Below are 20394 nucleotides of genomic sequence, written 5' to 3' on the forward strand. Positions count from 1 at the left end.
CAGATTATATTACAGAACCATTATGGGAGCACTGAAACATTCAAAAGGTGAATACAATGACACACAAAAATCTTGGCATATGTATGTGTGTGTTATGGGAAAAGCTTAAATACTATAGTATACAATTTTATTTTTAAATTCAGAACATGACAGTGTTCATGAGCTGCAATGAGCTGACTCTGTTGAATATTCTAATATATATGTCACATTCTGAAAAAGAAATTATAAATGATGAGGTCTTATTTACAAAAAGTGCACCATCTGCAACATGAACAACGGACATGACCAGCTGCATAAACAATAATTCATCAGTGATTACGGTTATAACATTTTGGCAAATGAGAGATGTTCAGCCATATGCTATCACTTTCTTCTTATTTACACCTCTTGATTTTCAGTCCCTGTTCATGCTATGACTCCTGTGCTGTCAGCAGGAAGATTTATTGTTTCTGCACTCTACCAAAGAAGTCTGAGAGTGGTTTGGAATCTCAGACTGGGAGGAACTGAAGCGTGATAGTCATACAAGTGGCGAGGCAGTTCTCAGCTAGCGACACATACAAGGTGGTCTACACTGTGCAAAAAACTGCTCGTCAGCTCTATGCAAAAATGGTGATGCTTCCTAGGACAAATTCATATATACTATATCTTAGAGAATGTGAGGATGGTAAAAAAAATATATTTAAATGAAAATAAAATGAATGTAACACATCAAGACACTTTTGGAGGAAACCCACATAAAATAGTGGCTTTGAGAGAATAACACCTAGGTCCCAACCACTGAAAAAAACTGAACATGGAACACATATGCTGTATAATTTTAAACTCAATTCTTTAAAAATAACAACTGTATCAAAATTTAAACACAAAGGTCACAGTTAGTATACATGGCCCGACTATCTGCTTGGATAACCGTTCTTCACATACACCAGATTTTAGAAAGTCACACATTTCTTTGTAACTAATGTAATTTTTTTTTCTTTCAAACACTTACAGCAGCTTTGCTGGGTTGCTGCTTCTTCATCCGTTTAGGTCGTAATTTAGTAAAGTGTTCAAGCTTTTTTGCTTCTTCTGAAGGCAGTTCTGCAATGACACTGGAAGATCGCTTCTCATGTTTAGTGGAGGGGTATGGAGGGTCTTCAATATGTATTGGGACATCCTCAAGTGCTTTGTCTAGATCAAACTCCATTTCTTTTAAAAGAGAAAGAAAATCAGCACATAGTCAATACTAGTTCTGTCTGCCATGATTCAAAATCATAACAGGTTTTCTGTAACATTTTTTGTAAGACACAGTTTGTAATAAGCAGGTCCTGCAATGTCTTAGTATATAGAATATGCTTTTGAATAATTAAAGTGGTCGCTCAATGAACTCACCAAAAGCTCTAGACACTGGACGCAGCATTCTGCTGTGTATACTCTTTCGCTTGGACTTGGGAGTCATCTGTAATCACATAAACAGTTTTCTTTAAAACACATACAATAGTTTTGTGATTAATTCAGAGTAAAACACCTAAATGAAGAGTACATTACTTGTATATAAAGTAAAATCAATAGAGACAAATGGTTCCTTAAGATGCATCCATTGTTTGATTACAAGGTGTTATTTCTTTTTTTTTGCCTATTTAATAACAAACATTTATATACTACATATTTGTGCAAGCAGTGATTCTTTTCTTGCTTCAGAAGGTTGCCTCTGCTTTATTAATTTTTTGTTTTATTATTTTTAATTTATTTGCATATGTAAGTAATATAATAATAGTCAAAATACATATTACCAATTCTTTTCAACTACAGAACTACAATATTGTTGCCTTTGTCAGTGGTAAATGGTCAATGGTTATCATGGTAAATATGAAGCAATTAAACATTTTTACAAATTAAAATCAATGAAACTGCTATTTGCTAAATAGCTAAAACAGTTAAGTCCTAACCTTAACTCCTAAGTGCAAACCTTCAAATCTCTTGTAAAATTAAAATTTCACAAACTCCTTCCAGCCTCCCTACTGACACAATAATGTAACTGAATTACATTCTGACCAATAGGAAGGTATGAATCAAGTAGAAAAGAGACAGGGATTTTTGGCAGCAAATCAAGGTGTATTTTTCAAAAGCTATACATGCGGTCCTGGATACCCCTTGCTATCCTCCTCAGTGGCAATTGCTCAAGCTATCACACTTGCTAGTGAATACCACGGGAACCACCTTGTTGCAACTCAATTGAGCCACTTTATTTGAGATCCAGATACTGCAGCAAGCAACACAACCCCCCCCCCCCTCCCCCAACAAGAGAAAACGCAACCTTTGTGTACATATGTGTCATCTTCACAAATAAATGCTCTGACTCTCCTTGCACACCCCCTGATGAAGCCATCTGGCGAAACGCATTGGGATTGAGATTTGTGCGCTTCATGTACCTTTGTTGCAACACTTAGTCAGACGATTCTTTACTTAGAAAGCAATGCATATTCCTATCAAGGGACACCTTTACAGTCCAACTGTGATTTTACTATGTTTGCTTTTCTCACACTGATGTAATGAAATATGTGTCACTCATGTTGTACTTTTTTGAAAAAATACACCTTAATTTGCTGGCAAAAATCCCTGTCTTTTTTCTACTTGATTCATACCTTGACTAATTACAGGGTTGGCCAATATATTTCTGATTATCATAGATAGGGTCCCCTTTTTTGTTCCTTGCGTATGTTCTGACCAATATGAAGTTTGAATTTACTATATTTCTGAATCTAACACTCTTTTTCTAATGCAGGGTGGTGACATGTTTTTCTTTATATCTTCAGCTTGAAAAATAAAGTTTTTAATTGATGCAGATTTCATATTTGAAACTACTTTTGCCGTAGAATTTTGCCGTAGCATTGGTTATATGTTACACTTAACATACACAAAAAAGAGTCTATAAAGCAGTTAATCTAGCATTCACTAAAACAATCCCCATTAGAGAATCAATTGCTGCCATTGAAACACATGGACCTGGAAGATTATATAACAGGTGATGTTTAAGTGAATGTCAAATTTACTGCTTTATGAATAGACTCCTTTGTATCGTAGCCATCCTAGTCTTTACTTGCTTCCAACATCTGCTACAAGGATATGTTTTAGGTCTCTGAAATGCAATCTTATAACTTTCTATTGAAAGAAACTGGGTAGGTCTTTACAGGTGCTTTAGCTGCAACCCTGACTGAGATGTTCTGTGTCTTAGCTGTGTTTTCCTCCCTTTACTATGCATTCTGAAATTGAAGGTAAAGTTTAGGCCTGAGACTAGGACTTAAATGCACATAAAATGCAACTAGGAAAATGTCTAATACAGAGTTTAAATAAAAACTATAAAAATACATTTAGACAAAACAACTGAAGTACAAAATTACAAAAAATCCAAGCTTTGTTATATGAATCGACTATAAAAATTATTTTAAAAAAGGCACTATCTTAAAAGTATTATTAAGCACAATAGTTTCTATACAAATTAAAAAAACAAATACAATCATTAATCTTTTACAAGATCTGATGTTATTATTCATAGGTAATGGCTTACAATGGGTTACCAGATAGAACAGCAAAGTATGAACAGATGGAGGATTTGACATCCATAAGATTTTGCTGACAAGCTGGTTATCTCTACAGTAACTCTAGTAACAGGAAATGGTAGTGGATAATGTCGTACATCAATATCACAATACCCTATCCATCTACTCCTATTGTATTTGTTCATGGTACGTTCATTGATGCAACTACATGTTTATAGCCATTTATACATCCCTCTTTTTTTGAAATGCTATAAGTAATAATGCACTAAACATTAGGAAAGTCAATGCCACACAACATACGGAACATGGATATCAGTCCCATATTATTTTAATTTAGATTTAATTTAGAATGAGTCTAAACCTTGATAAAATTAATTATGGCTTCAATGTAACGCAATGTAAAACCTAATTATCTGCTTGGCATGCACTGGTAGGTTGATTCATCCTCTGCTTTTGTTTTGCAAAGACTGCAATGGCACAGTTTACGGCAGCAGTCTCTGATTAAAGCTGCAGACACACGTGCAAATATTGTCGCTGAAAAGGATCTTTCATGATCCTTTCCAACGACTAAGGACTGCATGATGCATGAATTCTATGAAGAGGGGAGGGGCAGAACGATGGAGCAGCACCCTGCTGCGCGCTCTCCCCCTTCCCTTACATTAGGATCGTTTGCTGTCCATCGTCTGTGGATCCGCCAGGACGGTCGTTCGGACGATGGACGACAGGTGCTGTACACATGCCAGATTCTCGTCCAACATCGACCCTGAGCGAATTACTGGACGAGAACTATTGGACGTGTTTACGTAGCTTAAGTCCCCTCCTACAAAATTTTAAGGTTTAAATATGGGCAAAATCAAAAATGACATTCATGATACAGTATGTCACTAGTATTCAAGCAGCAGCCCTTGAAAGTCCTGCTTCCAAATCTTTCTTTTCCAAAAATATTCCTTATATGTTGAACTTTGGGATCTGGCTCTTTCTGGTTAACTATTACTAGGGGCGCTTCTTTTATTTTTACTGCATAAATCAGCGGTTTTTGCTTATCCGTCTCACCTGGGTAACATAGTTTTATTACCTGTTCATGTTGCCAATAAGTCTGCTATTATCTATCTTTAACAGACCAAGCTATATAGCAAAAGTGAACATTACAGTGCTGATAAGAGGTATTTTATTGTGATGTGGTGCTAACAATGGTTAGCTTTTATTCATATACTGTAGCTAAAACCTTTTCAACAGCTCAACAACAACAACTCACAGGTTAAAGATAGAAACATGTGTTCTATTACAGATACATTATGGAACCTTGCTAACATTGTTTTTTTTCATAGTGGCTTCAAAATTGTTGTAACCATTTAGTTTTAGATTGTCCTGGGTGCCCCGAAACCCAGAACATTATACAGTGTTCTCCCCGACCTCTTTCAGCCGGACGCACCTCCCAGCACTTTTTTGTAACCACTTGGCTGTTTTTGGGTGGTTACCGAAGAGCTATGTCACAATACAGGGGCAGTCATCCGCCTACAATTTCTTTATACCCGGCTTAAAAATAAATTCTGTGTTGAACACTGTATATTATGCAAATTCTGGCCAGATTTCAGAGTATTGAGTTGTAACCTTATCTTTCCAACTGGCCAGTGAGGCCGCCTTGTACATTAAATAGCCATGTACATTGAGAGTCTCGTAGAAAGGCAGGAGTTTTCCTGAGTACATAACTTTAAAGACAGGGTTCCAGAGTCTAAATGAGGAAAAAGGTGATATGGTTTCCTTTATCTCAGTCCACAAACAACTGTGTTTTGGTGAAGTCAATGGCCAGGATCTAAAAAGAACAAGTCACAACCAGACTTGAGCAACATTAGTAATATCCAAATGTTATGATAAGTATACAGTCTAAACTCATTAAAAAAAAATTTTTCCCCGTTATTTTCCTCTTTTTTTTACATACATACTTACTTGATCCATGCTTATGATTGTAAAAGGACTGTCAGGCAATTGTGCTCCTTTAGAAGCCTAATGTCACACATTGCATTCTCATAAGATGCAACAAATTATGCCATTTGTCTACAAAGATACATTCTTTCATAAAATGTACTTGATCAGGAAAAGTGTGGAGTTGTAGGAGACCCATGAGGCCCCATGTTACTTGCTGAACTAATTCTTAAGAGGTTAGACAGAAAACGAACAGTCTACTCACTGCTTGGACACACAGAATTTTTTTTATCAAATCTGGTTAAACCATTTTCTTCAAACATGAAGTTTGTGCTATATGGATGATGTTTAGACATCTCAAAATACATTTTAGAAGGTGAACCGGATTTCTTTTGCTTTTCATATTTTTGCCTGGTTGGACTAATTCTGCTCTTTTAACCACAATATATACACATGCCAAAACCACCTGCCATATATTGGTTGCTCCCTCTTGTGCCACCAAAACAACTCTAATCATTGAAACATGGAGTTCACAAGACCTCTGAAAGTGTCCTGCAGTTATTGGCACCAAAATGTTAGGAGCAGATTCTTTAAGTCACAAAGTCTCTGCAAGCCTGCCGTTTTGCCATACTGCTACCTGCTTTCCAAATTCTGAAATAATGCAAAACATGAAGCAAAGTTATGAACTATATAAAAATGAACTAGTCAACCCCTAATTCATAGAACTGTAGGCCTTTACAATCGCTGATGAGTCAGATATCTGAGAGAGAGAAAGAGAGATAAATGAAGCATGAAAGTAAGGGACACAGAAAAAAAAGTACTTACACTTCTACAGCAGAGAGTCTCCAAGCAGCAAAAAGAAAGGGACAGAGTATGAATGAAAAGAAAGGGAAAATGCTACCACACATCTAAGAAAAAAGTTGGAAAAGATAGGTTAAAGCAAAATAAACAGAGCTGGTCAAGTTAGAGAAGAAAAAAAAGACAGTACTAGACTCTTTTGCTTATAACAAGATTTAGTGATCAAAGTTCCCTGTGTGAGGTAAGAATGCCTAAGCCCCAAGACAGACTTTTCCAGAACTTAAAAAAGATGTAAAAATACTACAAGATAAAAAAGCCACACATAAAAACTTTACAAAAATTTGAAGTAGTTTTACCTTTCAACCACTTAATATGCCATAAGATTATTTTAACTTGGGTTTAGTGGCACAGCTGTGATATACCTCCTAAAATAAATCTGTATTTAGATAAATAAATTGCATGTTACATTTGTTCCAAGCCAGAGGTTTTTAACACGCTGAAGTCAAAGAATCAGCATTACTGTGAAGCAACTAGCATTTTTATAAGGCTTGTTCAGACCAGAGGTTTTTTTCAACCGTCCCTTAAGCAGAGCTCAAAAATGTTTGCAAAAAAGAGTTGACATTGGACCTCACAGTTCCGTTCATTATTCTTAATTTGACAGGTAGCAAGAGGCGGCAAGATTTCCATGCAGTTTTCTGGATGCTCAATGCAATGTCAATGCAAAAGGAGCAGTTTGCCACCTTTAATTGCTTCCATTGATTTAAATAAGAAATGTTTAAAAATGACTTGTACAGGTCGTTTTACAAATGCAGTGTCTTTTTTTTTTTTTAAATAGTCTTGAAAAGCCTTAGGAAAATGCTTGCACAGTCGGTTGAAATGCCTGTATTAGTCTTTGCAAATGTCTGCTCAAAAAACCAGGCATTTTTGCCTGAAAAGTAGTCGTCCAGGAGACTGCAGGTCTAAACAAGTACGAAGCAATGGCTGTCTTACTGGGTTTATCTTTGCACGGGTTTCCTTTACTAGATATCTGATGAAAACAGGACAAACCTTTGGCAGTTGCACTTAGAACCATTCCACTTGTTTCACTTACTAAGGCTGGGTCTACACGGACAGTTTTAAAAACGCAAAGTCCTACTGCGTTTATATGCGTTTTTATTAGTGTTTTAAAGCTTGCCTTTAAAACGCTGGAAAATGCCAATGCTGCGGTTTCCTACATTTTTACTGTGTTTTCCCGCGCAAAACCAAAGGATTCGTTTCCCCACTTTTTTTGGCGTCTTCCTACGTTAACTATGCGCTTTTATTTTTTAAACGTTGAAAGGAGCAGTATACATAACTGCTCATAAATGTGCCTCAAGGAAACGGTGTAGATTAGCCCATTGGAATGCATGGGAATTTCAAACACGGGCTTTTAAAGCCTCAGGTTAAACACTGGGGGAAAATGTCCGTGTAGACTAAGCCTAAACAATCCTTGTTGGAAATCCTTATGATTATATATATATATATATATATATATATATATATACATACATATACACACACACACACGCACACACACGCACACACACACTCACAAAAACACACACTCATTTTACATATTCAATCAATCATGTCCAAATTTGTACATGCAATGTGGCAATGTGTTAATTTTCCATGCAGCATTTGTGCAGTGAAATCAAAAGGAGTTAGCAACTTGCTAGTTCATTTTTTTTTCTCAGACAGATTTTCATTTGACTGTTTTTACATTTTGACTAGAAAAAGGTTCACCAATCATTGGTATAAATTGCTTTCAAAAAATTCTTCAAACATTGTTATATTAGAATAGCAATGGTCCACAGAGGATTTATACTATACTAAGAATATACTGAGAATTACTAGGTGGGAAAAAGGGTTTAACCAAGTTTTTTTTCGACTTCTTTTTTTAACATGGGTGAACCCTAGCTATAATTACTATATTCACAGCTCACTGCATTAGTGTGGTGATCAATAGAAAAAAAGCCTCTTACATGGCTGGCCAGTGGGAAAAGTATCATCCTTACAGATATTCAAAAAAGATTATCAGTGTCAGGTGCCTGGGAGGCACAAATTGCTCATTGCACAAGGACCCCTAGCAACCTATGGAGGAACCCTGGCTGAGAAACACTGGTATAAACTGTATACATTTTCCATAAAAATGGAATGGCATGCATAAAATACCCAAACTAGCCAGCAGAAAAATTTCATGTTATACTGAATGTCCTAAAGACAACACAGTACAAATTATTCTGCAATTTAGACCATGCATGGATGATTTGAATTTAACAAGGCAATAGAAGAAAAGTACTATTTTGAGTTAAGACAAAAAAACAATAACTAGATCTATTAGTACTCATACAAAACAGTGGTATTTTCTTTAGTGAAATACTTACAACATATCAGGAGAGGTTACTTTTTGTTCTCCTGACAGTCTACATTTGACCAAGGTTTGTTGTCCACAAGGATTAGGAGAATGTGATGCATTTATTATGTGCTGTCTTCTCAATGGCATGTGTAACAAGAGAGCTGCTGATCTGACAGCTTAATGAAGTGAAAAAGTTCATGAGCCTGGAGGCTGTGCCACCGGCGCTATGATAGCCTTTCATGGATCTAGATGGCTAGAGGACAGGCCCCACAGATTCCCTTATTTTAGGAAACTCTGCATGACAATTGTATTCTGCCTAGAAATCGGGGCATCAGTGACCATTTAAAATCACTTGTTCCAATTCACATCATTTGTTAAAAAAAAAGAAAAACAAAATATATGAGTAATGAAATAAATTACTATACAGTTAAGTTTAAACAGAAATCTTTTAGTGCTTGTTTAAATATAATCTGTGTGAAACCAATACTACAAGCTAAGGGTTTACAGTAGCAGAATCAATTGTATATGCTTCCTCTTAGATACAGTATGGCTAGTAAGACATATCACCCCATAACAAGTTACTGGCAGCATCAAAAGGTGAACATAAAGGAAAAGAAGCCTGAAAGAAAATGCTAAAAGGGACAGGCTAGGCCTGAATGCAATACATTTTTGTTCCTGTGTTCACATGCACTTTAAAGAAAATGTCCCTTGTTCATTTTTAAAAACTGCTGAAGACAGGATTAACAACTTTCCTAAAATTGAATCTTGAATTCCCTCTCTATCACTCAGTACTGTACGTGTTTCCAGGTACACCTTACTACCTAAACTCAAGAGCAACTCTCTTACCAACATGTCCAGTCCCAAATGAACTCATGGAGACATGTTTGTCCTTCTGATTCACACTTAGGGCAACACTTAGGGCAGTACTTTAGACCTGTTCTGGGATCAAGCAATCCCGTGAAGGTCTTGCCAGCTGGCGCCTCACACTTCAGCGCTGGTTCTTAAAGTACCAGTGACTGCACATTTGACCATGGACAGCAATGAGCAATACTGGTACTGCTCACTGCCACCCACAATCATTTTCTATGGGGCTGATGTGGGGGGAAACTACTTGCTCTACCTCAAGGTAGCGCTTCACTGGCATTAGGAAGTGGTACCTGCACAGCAACCTTATGGCCATTCACGAACATAACCTAAGGGCCTAATTTATAAATATTTTTACATAGCCCAATATTTTTATTCATATGAATACACTTAGAAACAACATATAATTCCTAAGATGAAAACTGCTATAAATAAATCTATTTGCTTGATTTATTAAAAAATGAAGGGAAATTAGCAAACATTCACTTTAAGAGAAGGTCATGACTTCCAAAACACTTAGCATTTGTTATTATTTACTTTCTTTATCACATAAATGTGATACAAATTAACAAAATATGATATTTAAATTGTACCCTAAAGACTCCTTTTTTGTATTTTTCATTAGAATTACAGATTTTAGATGTCCTTCATGTGAAGAATATGAAGCACAGTACATTTTTTTACTGTTATGGAGTGCGTTGAATTTTTACACATTTTACAGCCTTTAGCAACTTGCTGGTCACTGGAGAATTTTGCTGCAGAACCACATGCCAAACTAAAATAGTCTAATACGCAATATATGTTTTTAATCCATTCTTTGTTTTAAAAACAGAAGCATATATTTTTATTTTTTTTTATTTTTCTCTCATGAAGTTATTTTGAAGCACATAGAAAAAAAACTTGAACACCACAACAACTGCAGGTTTGAAATCTCAACAATTGCACACGGTACGTACTGGGGTTATCAACACAATGGATGAACATAGAAAGCTTCATACATAATTTATTTTGTTATGTCTGAATAATCCATTTGGTTTAGCTACTCCCCTACTCCTATTTTGTGACTGTATTTGGACATATAAAACTTTAGGTGTATGGTGTATGCCAAACTGCCAATATTATATTAAGTACAAAAAGAACATAAAAATTTGTTTAAAAGGAAACCTATTCTGACCATCACCTTTTGGAAATGTTAGTTTCCCAGCAGTCATGTCAATCCACTGATTTTATTAATTACGGGATTTAACTAAAAAATGAGGAATTTTGTGAGAAAACTAAACAGACCCTTTCAGATTCTGGGAACATGCATTTAGTAAGAGAAATCATAACTCTTTTACTGCCTATTTACTCGAGGTCTGTGACTTAGTAAGTGTAAAAGTAATCTACCAGGGAAACAGCAATTTCAGAAGTAGGTCAGCGATGAATGTCCTTTTATTTTTTTTTACAATATTGACCTTTTTTAGACATTTAAACTCCTCTTTATATTTTTAGGTCAGTGATCATCAGGATCAGTAAATGCCACTCACCATGCAGGTGTCCAAGTCCTCCAAGCGCTCCATTTCAGTGATGTCTTCAATAGTAATAGTAGAACGCTTAGTAGGTTTTTCTTCTATGGTCTCGATCTCAAGAGACTCTTGATGTGGAAGAGCCTTTCCACGCTTTGTGAGATGTTCAGCCTGAAAGTAGGTTCACAATACTGAGTATGTATCTACCACAGTGAATCTATCAGTTTAGCAAAACATACTAACGGCAGAAAAAAAAACATCTATGAGAAAAATAAATGGGATACAATTAATTAGAAACTTTAATAAACAGAACAGACTACTAATGGTAGAGTGTGATTATACTTGTGTTTTATACTTCACCGACATTATTTGGTCTAAGTCTTTCACTGTTTACCCATATCTCTACACCCTGGGTGGTGAAAATTTGACCCAAATAGGTCAAACAGCTGGTTTAGGACCATGCAGGCATGCCCTAGTTTGTCCCACAACCTAAAGAACATATATGTAACATGTATGTACATGTAACATGTATGAGTAGGTTTAAACCACTCACTAGCTCCTTATAATTTTTGGAGACTTTAGATAGTAGTGGTGTTTTTTCCAGTAGCAGTTTATGTTTCTACACTCTTTAAGACCCTAATGAAGGTGTAATTCTTTTACAACTGATGTAGAAATCCTTCATTTACATCACATTAATAAGTATTAACCCCAACCCACAATTTGTACACTGATATCGTCCTCTGAATGAAAATTTTATCTCACTATTGAGAACGAGCAGTCAACACTCCACAAGGCTACTGGAACATAATGACAACTGTAGTACAAGAAACGTTAGAACATTATTTTTTGATTACATTATCTTACATATGTTTTACTTTTAAAAATTTATGTACTCTTTTCAATATATTACATGTTTTAGACTAAAACTACATATTCTGATATACCTCTAGTCAAAATGTTTTATTGTATTGTATTTTCTTTTACAAATAAACAGCCAGTCAACATCTACACCCGAGGAAGCCAAAAGGTAAAACGCGTCAGGTTACAAGTCATTTCACGCTCTACTTACGGCTTTAATGTTTTACGGTTAATCTTTATAGTTACGCTGTGTCTAGATGCATCACCCGAATCCCATGCTATTCTGAATGGGCATGGGGAATTCTGATATATTTCAACATGTAACAATGATATACTCTATTTTGGAATTGCTAATACACAATGAATATTTAAGCCAAAACCCTTGCTCTATGTCTATCCTTTTTCATCTATATATATTACACTGGACTGTTGTTGTTTAGATTTGTAGCAGGCAGTAATAGATTGGGCGATTTCAAGTGTTTGCTAGATATTTATATGGAAGAAGAATTCACCACCACTTCGTCTTCAGTTTTCATGAGATCTACATGGCACCATCCATGGTTGTCACTTCAAGCACCCTTCTTCCATTACAGGGTCTGTTTGCTGTAAAGAGTGCATTTCTATCACAGACATTGACAGATATGTATATTATATTCCAGTAAATTCCATTTGCACTCTATACCGAGCACCTGCTTGGAAGGGTGCCAAGAGCCTCATGAGACTTAAGCTACGTACACACTTCCAATTATTATCGTTGGAAAACGAACGACGAACGATCCTGCAAGATATATACGAACGATCGTATAGCACCGATCCTGCACATAGAGATAACGACACGATCGTTCATAGATATTGTACACACAATAGATACGATCGTTTAAGCGATAGAGGAACTATGTGCACGACAGGAAAGTGAACGAACGTTCGTTCATTACGCATGCTCTGAACATGGACGATCACCGAACGACTGTACACACGAACGATGTTCAACGATCGTCGTCCAATCCGATCCGCCGGTCCGGTCGTTCGTTTCCAACGAGTTTCCTCGTTCGTCGGCGTCGTTGGTTACTTTTTTACGAACGATTTTTTGCCCAATCGATCGTTCGTCGTTTGATTGGAACGATAAAAATTGGAAGTGTGTACGCACCTTAAGCTTTGAGCCACATGTGGCTCATGAGCCTCTGGTTGAGTATTTAATCTTCACATGATTGCTAGGACAGTTAGACTCATTTATCACATTGGTGAATAGAGCAGACACCGTCTTTTAAAATAAATTATTTCATTTTCCTAAACCATGATTTCTTTTGTTAGTCACAAATATTTCAAACTATATACAGATATAAATCCATAATTATGTAAACTTTCCCTAGCAAAGCTGGGTGTAATAAGAAAAAGAAAATGTGTAATAAGCTATAATTAAATGATGTTACCATACAATTGGTATGTTAATTGATTTTGGAACAAGGTACAGAGAAACACAGGCTGGCACAGAGACTAGATTGTGGCACAAAATAATCACACTACTTCTCTTTAGCATAATTATTCAGTAGTCTCCTATGCATTGTTTGCATTTTATCAACTAAGTGTTGGTTGATAGAACAGACAATAGATATTGTTGCATGGAATTACTTCATATGTGCTATCTGTATTGTTTTCTAGTACCAGAAAACTTGGTTTAGTATTGATCAAATGTCTTTTATGTGCTGGATATAATTAAGTCAGTTGTTCTTTAAGTTGCAGTTTGTTCAATATAAGAGTCTAAAGAATAAAATAGACAGTGTTATGTTGCTGAGGGGTTGGAGATAAACATGAAATCAGAAAATTTTGTTACAATAGTTATTGAAGGATCAGCATGCTTATCTTCAATGAATGGAAAGTAATATGATAAGTGTTAATTAATAGAAAATATGTGGAGGATGGGATTCTGTTTGTATAAGGATCATGTGTATGTAGTATGACAGGGTCCAATGTATTCAAAAAGATGTTAAATTGAATAGAATGTAAGAGGTGGGTAGAAAGTCCAAAGAAGGGAGGATGTTATATGAATAAAATGTCAAGGAAATGTGAGTAAGGATTAGCAAACACGATAAGATCTTCTACCAACTTTGCCCTCAACTGATTGATCCGATCAATATTCCATCAGATTATCCATTGTTTGCAAGTCACAAAACACAGCACACACTGGTAGTACATTTTGGTGTTCCTAATATTTTTCCTGGAGGAAAATCAATTTTAATACACACAATAATAATAGTATGTTTTTGATGTGTATACCAACATGTTCAATCTATTCACAACTGATCAGTTGGCTGCTAAATTCCCTATAGATTCAATGATTTTATCAGATTAGAAAGTGGGTTGAAAGTAAAAAAAAATGGCAATGTGTATTACCCTAGGGCATTGGATAGAATCGGAAGTGTTTCATTATATTTCGGTGCCCAAGCTACTGGAGCACAGTGTTAGAGGATTTTCTGTCCTAGTATACTTCCCATGCTGCAAACCCAGTTTAGGTAGACATTAAAATGCAATATGACATGACCCGTGTTCCTCTCGAAGAAAATAGAAATGAAGTTATTGCTTTAAATAAATATTATACCAAATGATTATGTTTCAGTGCAATATTAGAACTGATGTAAAAGTATCTTGAAGCACTGATTGTTTATATTTTAATGAGTGAGCGTGTTTTTCAGACACAGGCATCACGTCCTGAGCTGCTTCTCCCACTGGGCTTCCTGTCTAAAAGCATCTGATCCTCTGTAAGAATTACTTAAGAGCAGCCACTGAAGGATACCAATTCTTCATGTCCCAATGGTCTTATGCTCATTGTCTCACCTTATCCTCATAAACTCTTAATCCTGTAGCTGCTATACAGAAAGCTCTTTAGTATACTGAAAGATGCAAACTATTTTTTTTATATTACTAAAAGATGCAAACTATTTTTTTTATATATACAAGTTGGTGCTACCATTTTCAGAATTCAACCAATGTTACATTTATACATTTCTATAAAGATGTACACAGATTGAATCTTAAAATAGTAAGAAATCCATAAATCATACTACGTTTGTAGACAAGCAGGTTCATAAAATCTATTTTGAGACAATGAGAAGATATTTTCAATAGATTACCCAGGTCTTTGTGCATGGGTGAGAAACTCAAACAGGAGTATTAACTTACATATATATTCTGAAAGGTAATCCATTGTACACCATTGAACATCCCTGGGGTCTCAGAGGAGGCAAAAAAGACTATACATGCTTTGTCTTTAACGGATATAACAATTGTTTGATGCTATAATACAAACCTAAGTGTCTTGTGCTAACTTATCACAGAACGAGTTATGATTTGTGATTTTTCTTTATTGGTTTATTACACACGTGTTCGAATAAGACTTTTGGAGACCAGTTAAATTATATTATTTTTAGCCAAGGTCTAGTGTTGGTTTATATAAAATTTTAAGAACTTCAATGATTTATATAATTTAACAAAGGACAATCCCCTGGCAACAATTCTTTACTAGCATGTACAATACTGTACGGGACATGAACAGTATACAATGCAAGTTTTTCTTGGAGGACTTTCAGTAGTTTTAATGTATGGACAACTTAGAAGAACATGCCCTGTGTGTGGAGACAGCAATATGCACTATGTATAGTTTTGCAAAGCCTTGCAGTGGTTTCAATTTTGTAAGGTATTATTACATTTATTATTTTAATTTCACAATAAGCTTGACTTTGTGAATTCTAGTAGACTATTAGTGAATCAAATTCTATGCTACTTTAATAAAGACTATTTACAAGAAAGTGTGCCAATACAATATGATATATATTTGCAAATTACATAAAGTTCAAATTAAATATGTATATCCAAAAGTGAAATGTAAATATTATGAAATATTATTTGTATATTTAATTGACCTTAACCACTGAAAATGTATAATACACATTATTAACAGAAATACTGTTTCATACCTAATTTCTGGTTTTGAAGTGTCTCCATCCTTACCTCTTCTGTGCCAGAGAAGTAAAGAGAATTGGGATTGGTATGTGCCAGGATATATAGTTTATAAGCATTTGGTTCTTACGCTACTTACTAGAGAAGTGATCGCCAACTGGTGGTCCAAATTTAACTCTACTTCAAACTTAATGTTAAATTTGTAAGTAACGTACACAGTTTTCATTTGCAAGTACTGAAAACATTAATTTTCTTGTAATTTAATCAGCCCCCCAAAGTACCTCTGGAGCTACATCAAGTAGCACTTGTTATAAGTAAGTACCATAGGTGAAGAAGCCTTCATTCTATGTATACCCAACGAAAATTCCATAAAACTTGAAATCACCCCAGCTTTTATTTGGCTCATTGAACAGACTATTTAGATTAGTATAAAATGAGTTTGAGGAAAGGTTGTACACAAGCACAGAATAATTTTGACAACGTTATAACAAGTCTCTTTCTGTAAATGCATGGGAGGGATTTAAAAAGGAAGCAACACAAAGACGGTGCAGGTAAGAAGCAGTGCACTGAATAAACACCGGTGTCATGCTAAGGAACATTTTGTTAACTATACAAATAAAATTCAGAATACGAAGGGGTGCTGAGAAGTTCCTGGCTTTGCCCTCTTCCCGATGAAATAGAAAAAGGAGTGTGGGGCAAATGACAGCCTAATATTTTAGTATGTAACTGTGCAAAATACCAGGTCTTTGCGATTCCTAAAACTGTTTTTTCTTTTAGTGAGAAGCTGTGATGGCAGAGGCACAAGCAAGTTTTACGTTGTTGGAGTTACAGGCTGTCATGAAGTATATGTTACTCCGGGGAAAGTCAGCAAAGGACAATCACACTGAGATGTAACAAACACTGGGGGAGAAGTGTCCTTTCTATAGCACTATATATGTCAGAACCTGGATATCTCGTTTCAAGACTGGGCTTTCACCATTGAGGATGAGCCCCGCAGTGGCCTCCCCCCAACCTCAACTGACCCAGTGTTAGCACTGCAGGCCGTGGCGGCGCCGCTGCTCCTAATCGCAGGCACGGGCGCAGGGTCCTATCTCTCAGGTAATCCACTACCTGTCTTCCATGTCAGTATTTCTTTCATGCTGAGACTTGCTCTGGTGTGGGTGTGTCTCTGAGGTAACACACACACGCCCTCTGTTTCCTTCAGCCTATGGCTGATGCCCTGCAGGTATTTAAAGGCACTTCCTACCACAGGAAGTTGCCTGAGCAATCTCTGGCTTACCTGCATTACCCTGTGTTTAGTGATTCATCTGACTGCTTTCCTGTGTACCGGACCTTGCTACGTTTTTGGACCTTGCTTGTTGGCTGCCTGACCCTGACTACGCTTTTGGACCTTGTTTGTTTGCTGCCTGACCCTGATCTCGGACTACGCTTTTGGACTCTGCTTGTCTTCACCCTGGTCTTGACTCCTGTGGTCAGCTGCCACTGGCCTGGGGATTGTTCTGGAGTGGCACCTGGTAGCTACCCCGCAGCCAAGCCTATCCTCACCATCAGAGGCTCTAGTGAAAACCGGGTAGCTGCTTAGTTACGCCCCTCTAGAGTTTACCTGGCCAGCGGCACAGTGAGTCCACACCTCGTTCATAACACCCAGCAACCTGCGATGCTGTCAATGAGCTGATTATTGAGGACCGGCGAATATCCGCAAAAAAGCCCAGATACTTGGCATCGACTGGGAGCGTGTTAGGTTTGTTATCACCACTGTCCTAGACATTCGCAAGCTTTCAGTGAAGTGGGTGCCGAAATGTTTAAATAGCAATCTTAAGAAGGAACGAGTTGAGGCATCCAAAGCTGTTTTGGCCCATTTTGAAGCCGCACTGGACTTTTTGGCTAGGTCAGTGACTGAGGATGAAGCCTGGCTCCACATCTATGATCCTGAAACCAAGGAACAGTCAAAGGAAGGGTGCCACAGCGGGTCCCCGGGGCCAAAGACGTTCTGAACCTAGAAATCAGCCAAAAAAGTAATGGCCTCCGTTTTCTGGGACAAAGACGGTATTCTGTTGGTCAACTACCTACCTCAGGGCTCCAGTATCACTGGACAGTATTATGCTAACCTCCTGGACCAGCTGAAGGAAGCAATTAAGATGAAACGCTGTGGAAAGTTGACCAAAGGGATCCTTTTTTTTGCAGGACAATGCACCTGCACACACGTCCAACGTTGTGGCTGCCAAATTGAATACCCTGGGTTTCCAATTGGTCCCCCTACTCACCTGACCTGGCTTCTTCAGACTATTATCTGTTCCCAAATTTGAAGAAACACCTGAAGGGGCAATGTTTTGAGGACATTTCTGACGTCAAAGATGCTGCTGAGAGCTGGTTTGCGGCCCAACCAAAGGACTTTTATTTGAACGGTCTAGAAAAGCTGCAACTACGCTGTACCAAATGCATCAGTCTGAGGGGGGAATATGTAGGGGGTAATAAATGTGTTATTTCTGGGCAAAGCCAGGAACTTCTCAGCACCCCTTCCAAGTTAGTGATTCACTGTAAATATATACAGCTTTACTAGAAAAAAGTTTACTTACCAGTTTGAGATGGCTGCTTGAAAGGGCATCTAGGATTTCATCGACTATTCGGTCGGACAGAAAAGATGCTACGGTAAGTTTAACTTCACTGGAAAAAAAAAGAAACAGATTTTAGACTAGGATTTCTCATTCAGGGGCAAACGCATTCCTCAAAACATTTTCAGTAGAAATGAACAAATACAATATTGATCTACATTGTGAGTCACTCATCGCTGCACTGCTTTATGGGAACCAGCATTTTACAGAAGCAGGCAGCACTAAACCAATCACTGCCACCCTCATTCATTCTCCATGGTTGGCCACAGGTGAGACACTGCATATAGTATCGTACTTAAGGAAGTGGATAACGGGTGTAAGGATGCAGTAACCACACCACTACTCCAACTGCCAAACTAAATACAGTACTGCCTAAAAGTAGAGCTATGAGCAAATTATACATATTACATATAAAAAGCAGTCTTTCAATGCTAGTAATATAACCGTGTTTGTTTCTCTAGGTCCACCTCTAGTTTTAATAACTTGATTCAGCCAGTATGTCAGATATTTTTCCTCTACTTTAAACAAGCTGAGCTGTCCAATATAAGGAGCAGCTATAAAGGTTAAAAAAATTGCATAGGGTGCTAACAAAGGTCAGCTTTTATTTTTATGGTTTAATATTCTTTCTTTTAAAATGTTGCTTCAAAGTTGCATTTCATTAAAACTGTAGGTTTACACCTAACCTGACCACTAGGTGGGGGGAAACCTTTTGGGTGGTTTTATTATATTGTCCCTCGTTACAGGTACAATAATGGATCTACTAGCAGGATCAATAATAGGAGAATTGAAAAAAAAAACTATGTTTTAGTGGGGAGTTACAAAAACAAACTGTTGTGGTATTGCTTGTAACAGATTGCAATATATAATATTAGTTTCCATATGCAGCATGCTATTTCAAATATAGGAGCAAATGAAATGCCTGCTTTCCACTGACTTTCCTTTTCAGCATTGTTTTAGGCACTTTGTGTACTGCCTTAACCTGCAGGTAGGCACAGAATTACATTTCCTATTAACACTTGTTTTAGAGAGATAGGCAAATGGTACTGTGCCATCGTATTTTAATGTCCGCATATTGTCTAGTAGGATAGCCACAAATCCATAATCAATTTTTAGCAAGTAGAGAAAATGTGTGTTGATCTTGAGGCCTTAAACTGGTACAATAACTTGTACATAACAATCCAATACAGTTGTGTGGCAAGAACAATATCAAACAGAAGTTTAGTGTATGATTTTGCCCCTCAAGAGGGTCCTGTTCAGTCAATTCTCTATAATCTACTGGTTCTGGCTCAGCTGAAAAATTAACAATTAAACAGTTAAGTATTTGATTGCAGAATTGACATCGCCTGTCCGTTCTACAATAATGAACCTGCCTGCTCACAATTTTGTATTAGAAGAATAGAAAATGTATGAATCATGAGTAACTGTTCATTCACACATTTTCTATTTGAATCTAATGTCCAAAATGTTTTCATTTCGAATAATGTTGGGTAAACCATGGGTGAAAACGTTTATATATAAACCCCATGGAATAAGTATGGAACATGTACATTTACATACAGGATTTATTGGGTTTCCTCTTCCAGGAAGATTCATTTAAACATAATGCTTTTTAGATTTTTTTGACATATGTGAAATATTTCTTTTTTATCACTCCTTTGCAGTAAAATGAGATCACTGCTAATGTGAAATAGGCAAACTGCACAGAAATCTTGAGTGAAGGGTGTTTAGTAAAGCCAGGTTACTAAAGCCTGGATTTTCAGGTCAGCTGTTATAGATTGAACCTTTAATCAGCATCAAAGCATCCATAAGCTCCATGTTATCATTGGAGGCAGCGATGGAAGAGGCACATAAAAAGCCTCACATCTTATCTTATTATTTCTGATGTGACACTTTAAGAATCATGAAATATTCATATCCTTTGTGAGTGCATTCACTGGAAAAAAACGCCTAATGCCGCCAATGAA

At 36.8% G+C, this 20394-nt stretch overlaps 1 protein-coding gene across 4 annotated transcripts in view; it reads right to left on the reverse strand.

Moving 5' to 3' along the window:
* Positions 1-20394, reverse strand: part of CARMIL1 (capping protein regulator and myosin 1 linker 1) — a 159099-nt gene that overhangs the window by 12870 nt on the left and 125835 nt on the right. For 3 of the 4 annotated variants that reach the window (XM_072411585.1, XM_072411584.1, XM_072411587.1), the window contains exons 28-32: positions 18395-18482; positions 11028-11177; positions 6288-6305; positions 1372-1438; positions 992-1188 (exon numbers count right to left, since the gene is read on the reverse strand). In XM_072411585.1, the coding sequence (XP_072267686.1) occupies positions 992-1188; positions 1372-1438; positions 6288-6305; positions 11028-11177; positions 18395-18482 (520 nt within the window). The remainder of the gene's footprint in view (positions 1-991; positions 1189-1371; positions 1439-6287; positions 6306-11027; positions 11178-18394; positions 18483-20394) is intronic. The other variant, XM_072411586.1, reaches the window with a different exon arrangement.

This window comes from Pyxicephalus adspersus, chromosome 5 (genome assembly GCF_032062135.1).
Source record: "Pyxicephalus adspersus chromosome 5, UCB_Pads_2.0, whole genome shotgun sequence".
Classification (NCBI taxonomy): Eukaryota; Metazoa; Chordata; class Amphibia; order Anura; family Pyxicephalidae; genus Pyxicephalus; species Pyxicephalus adspersus.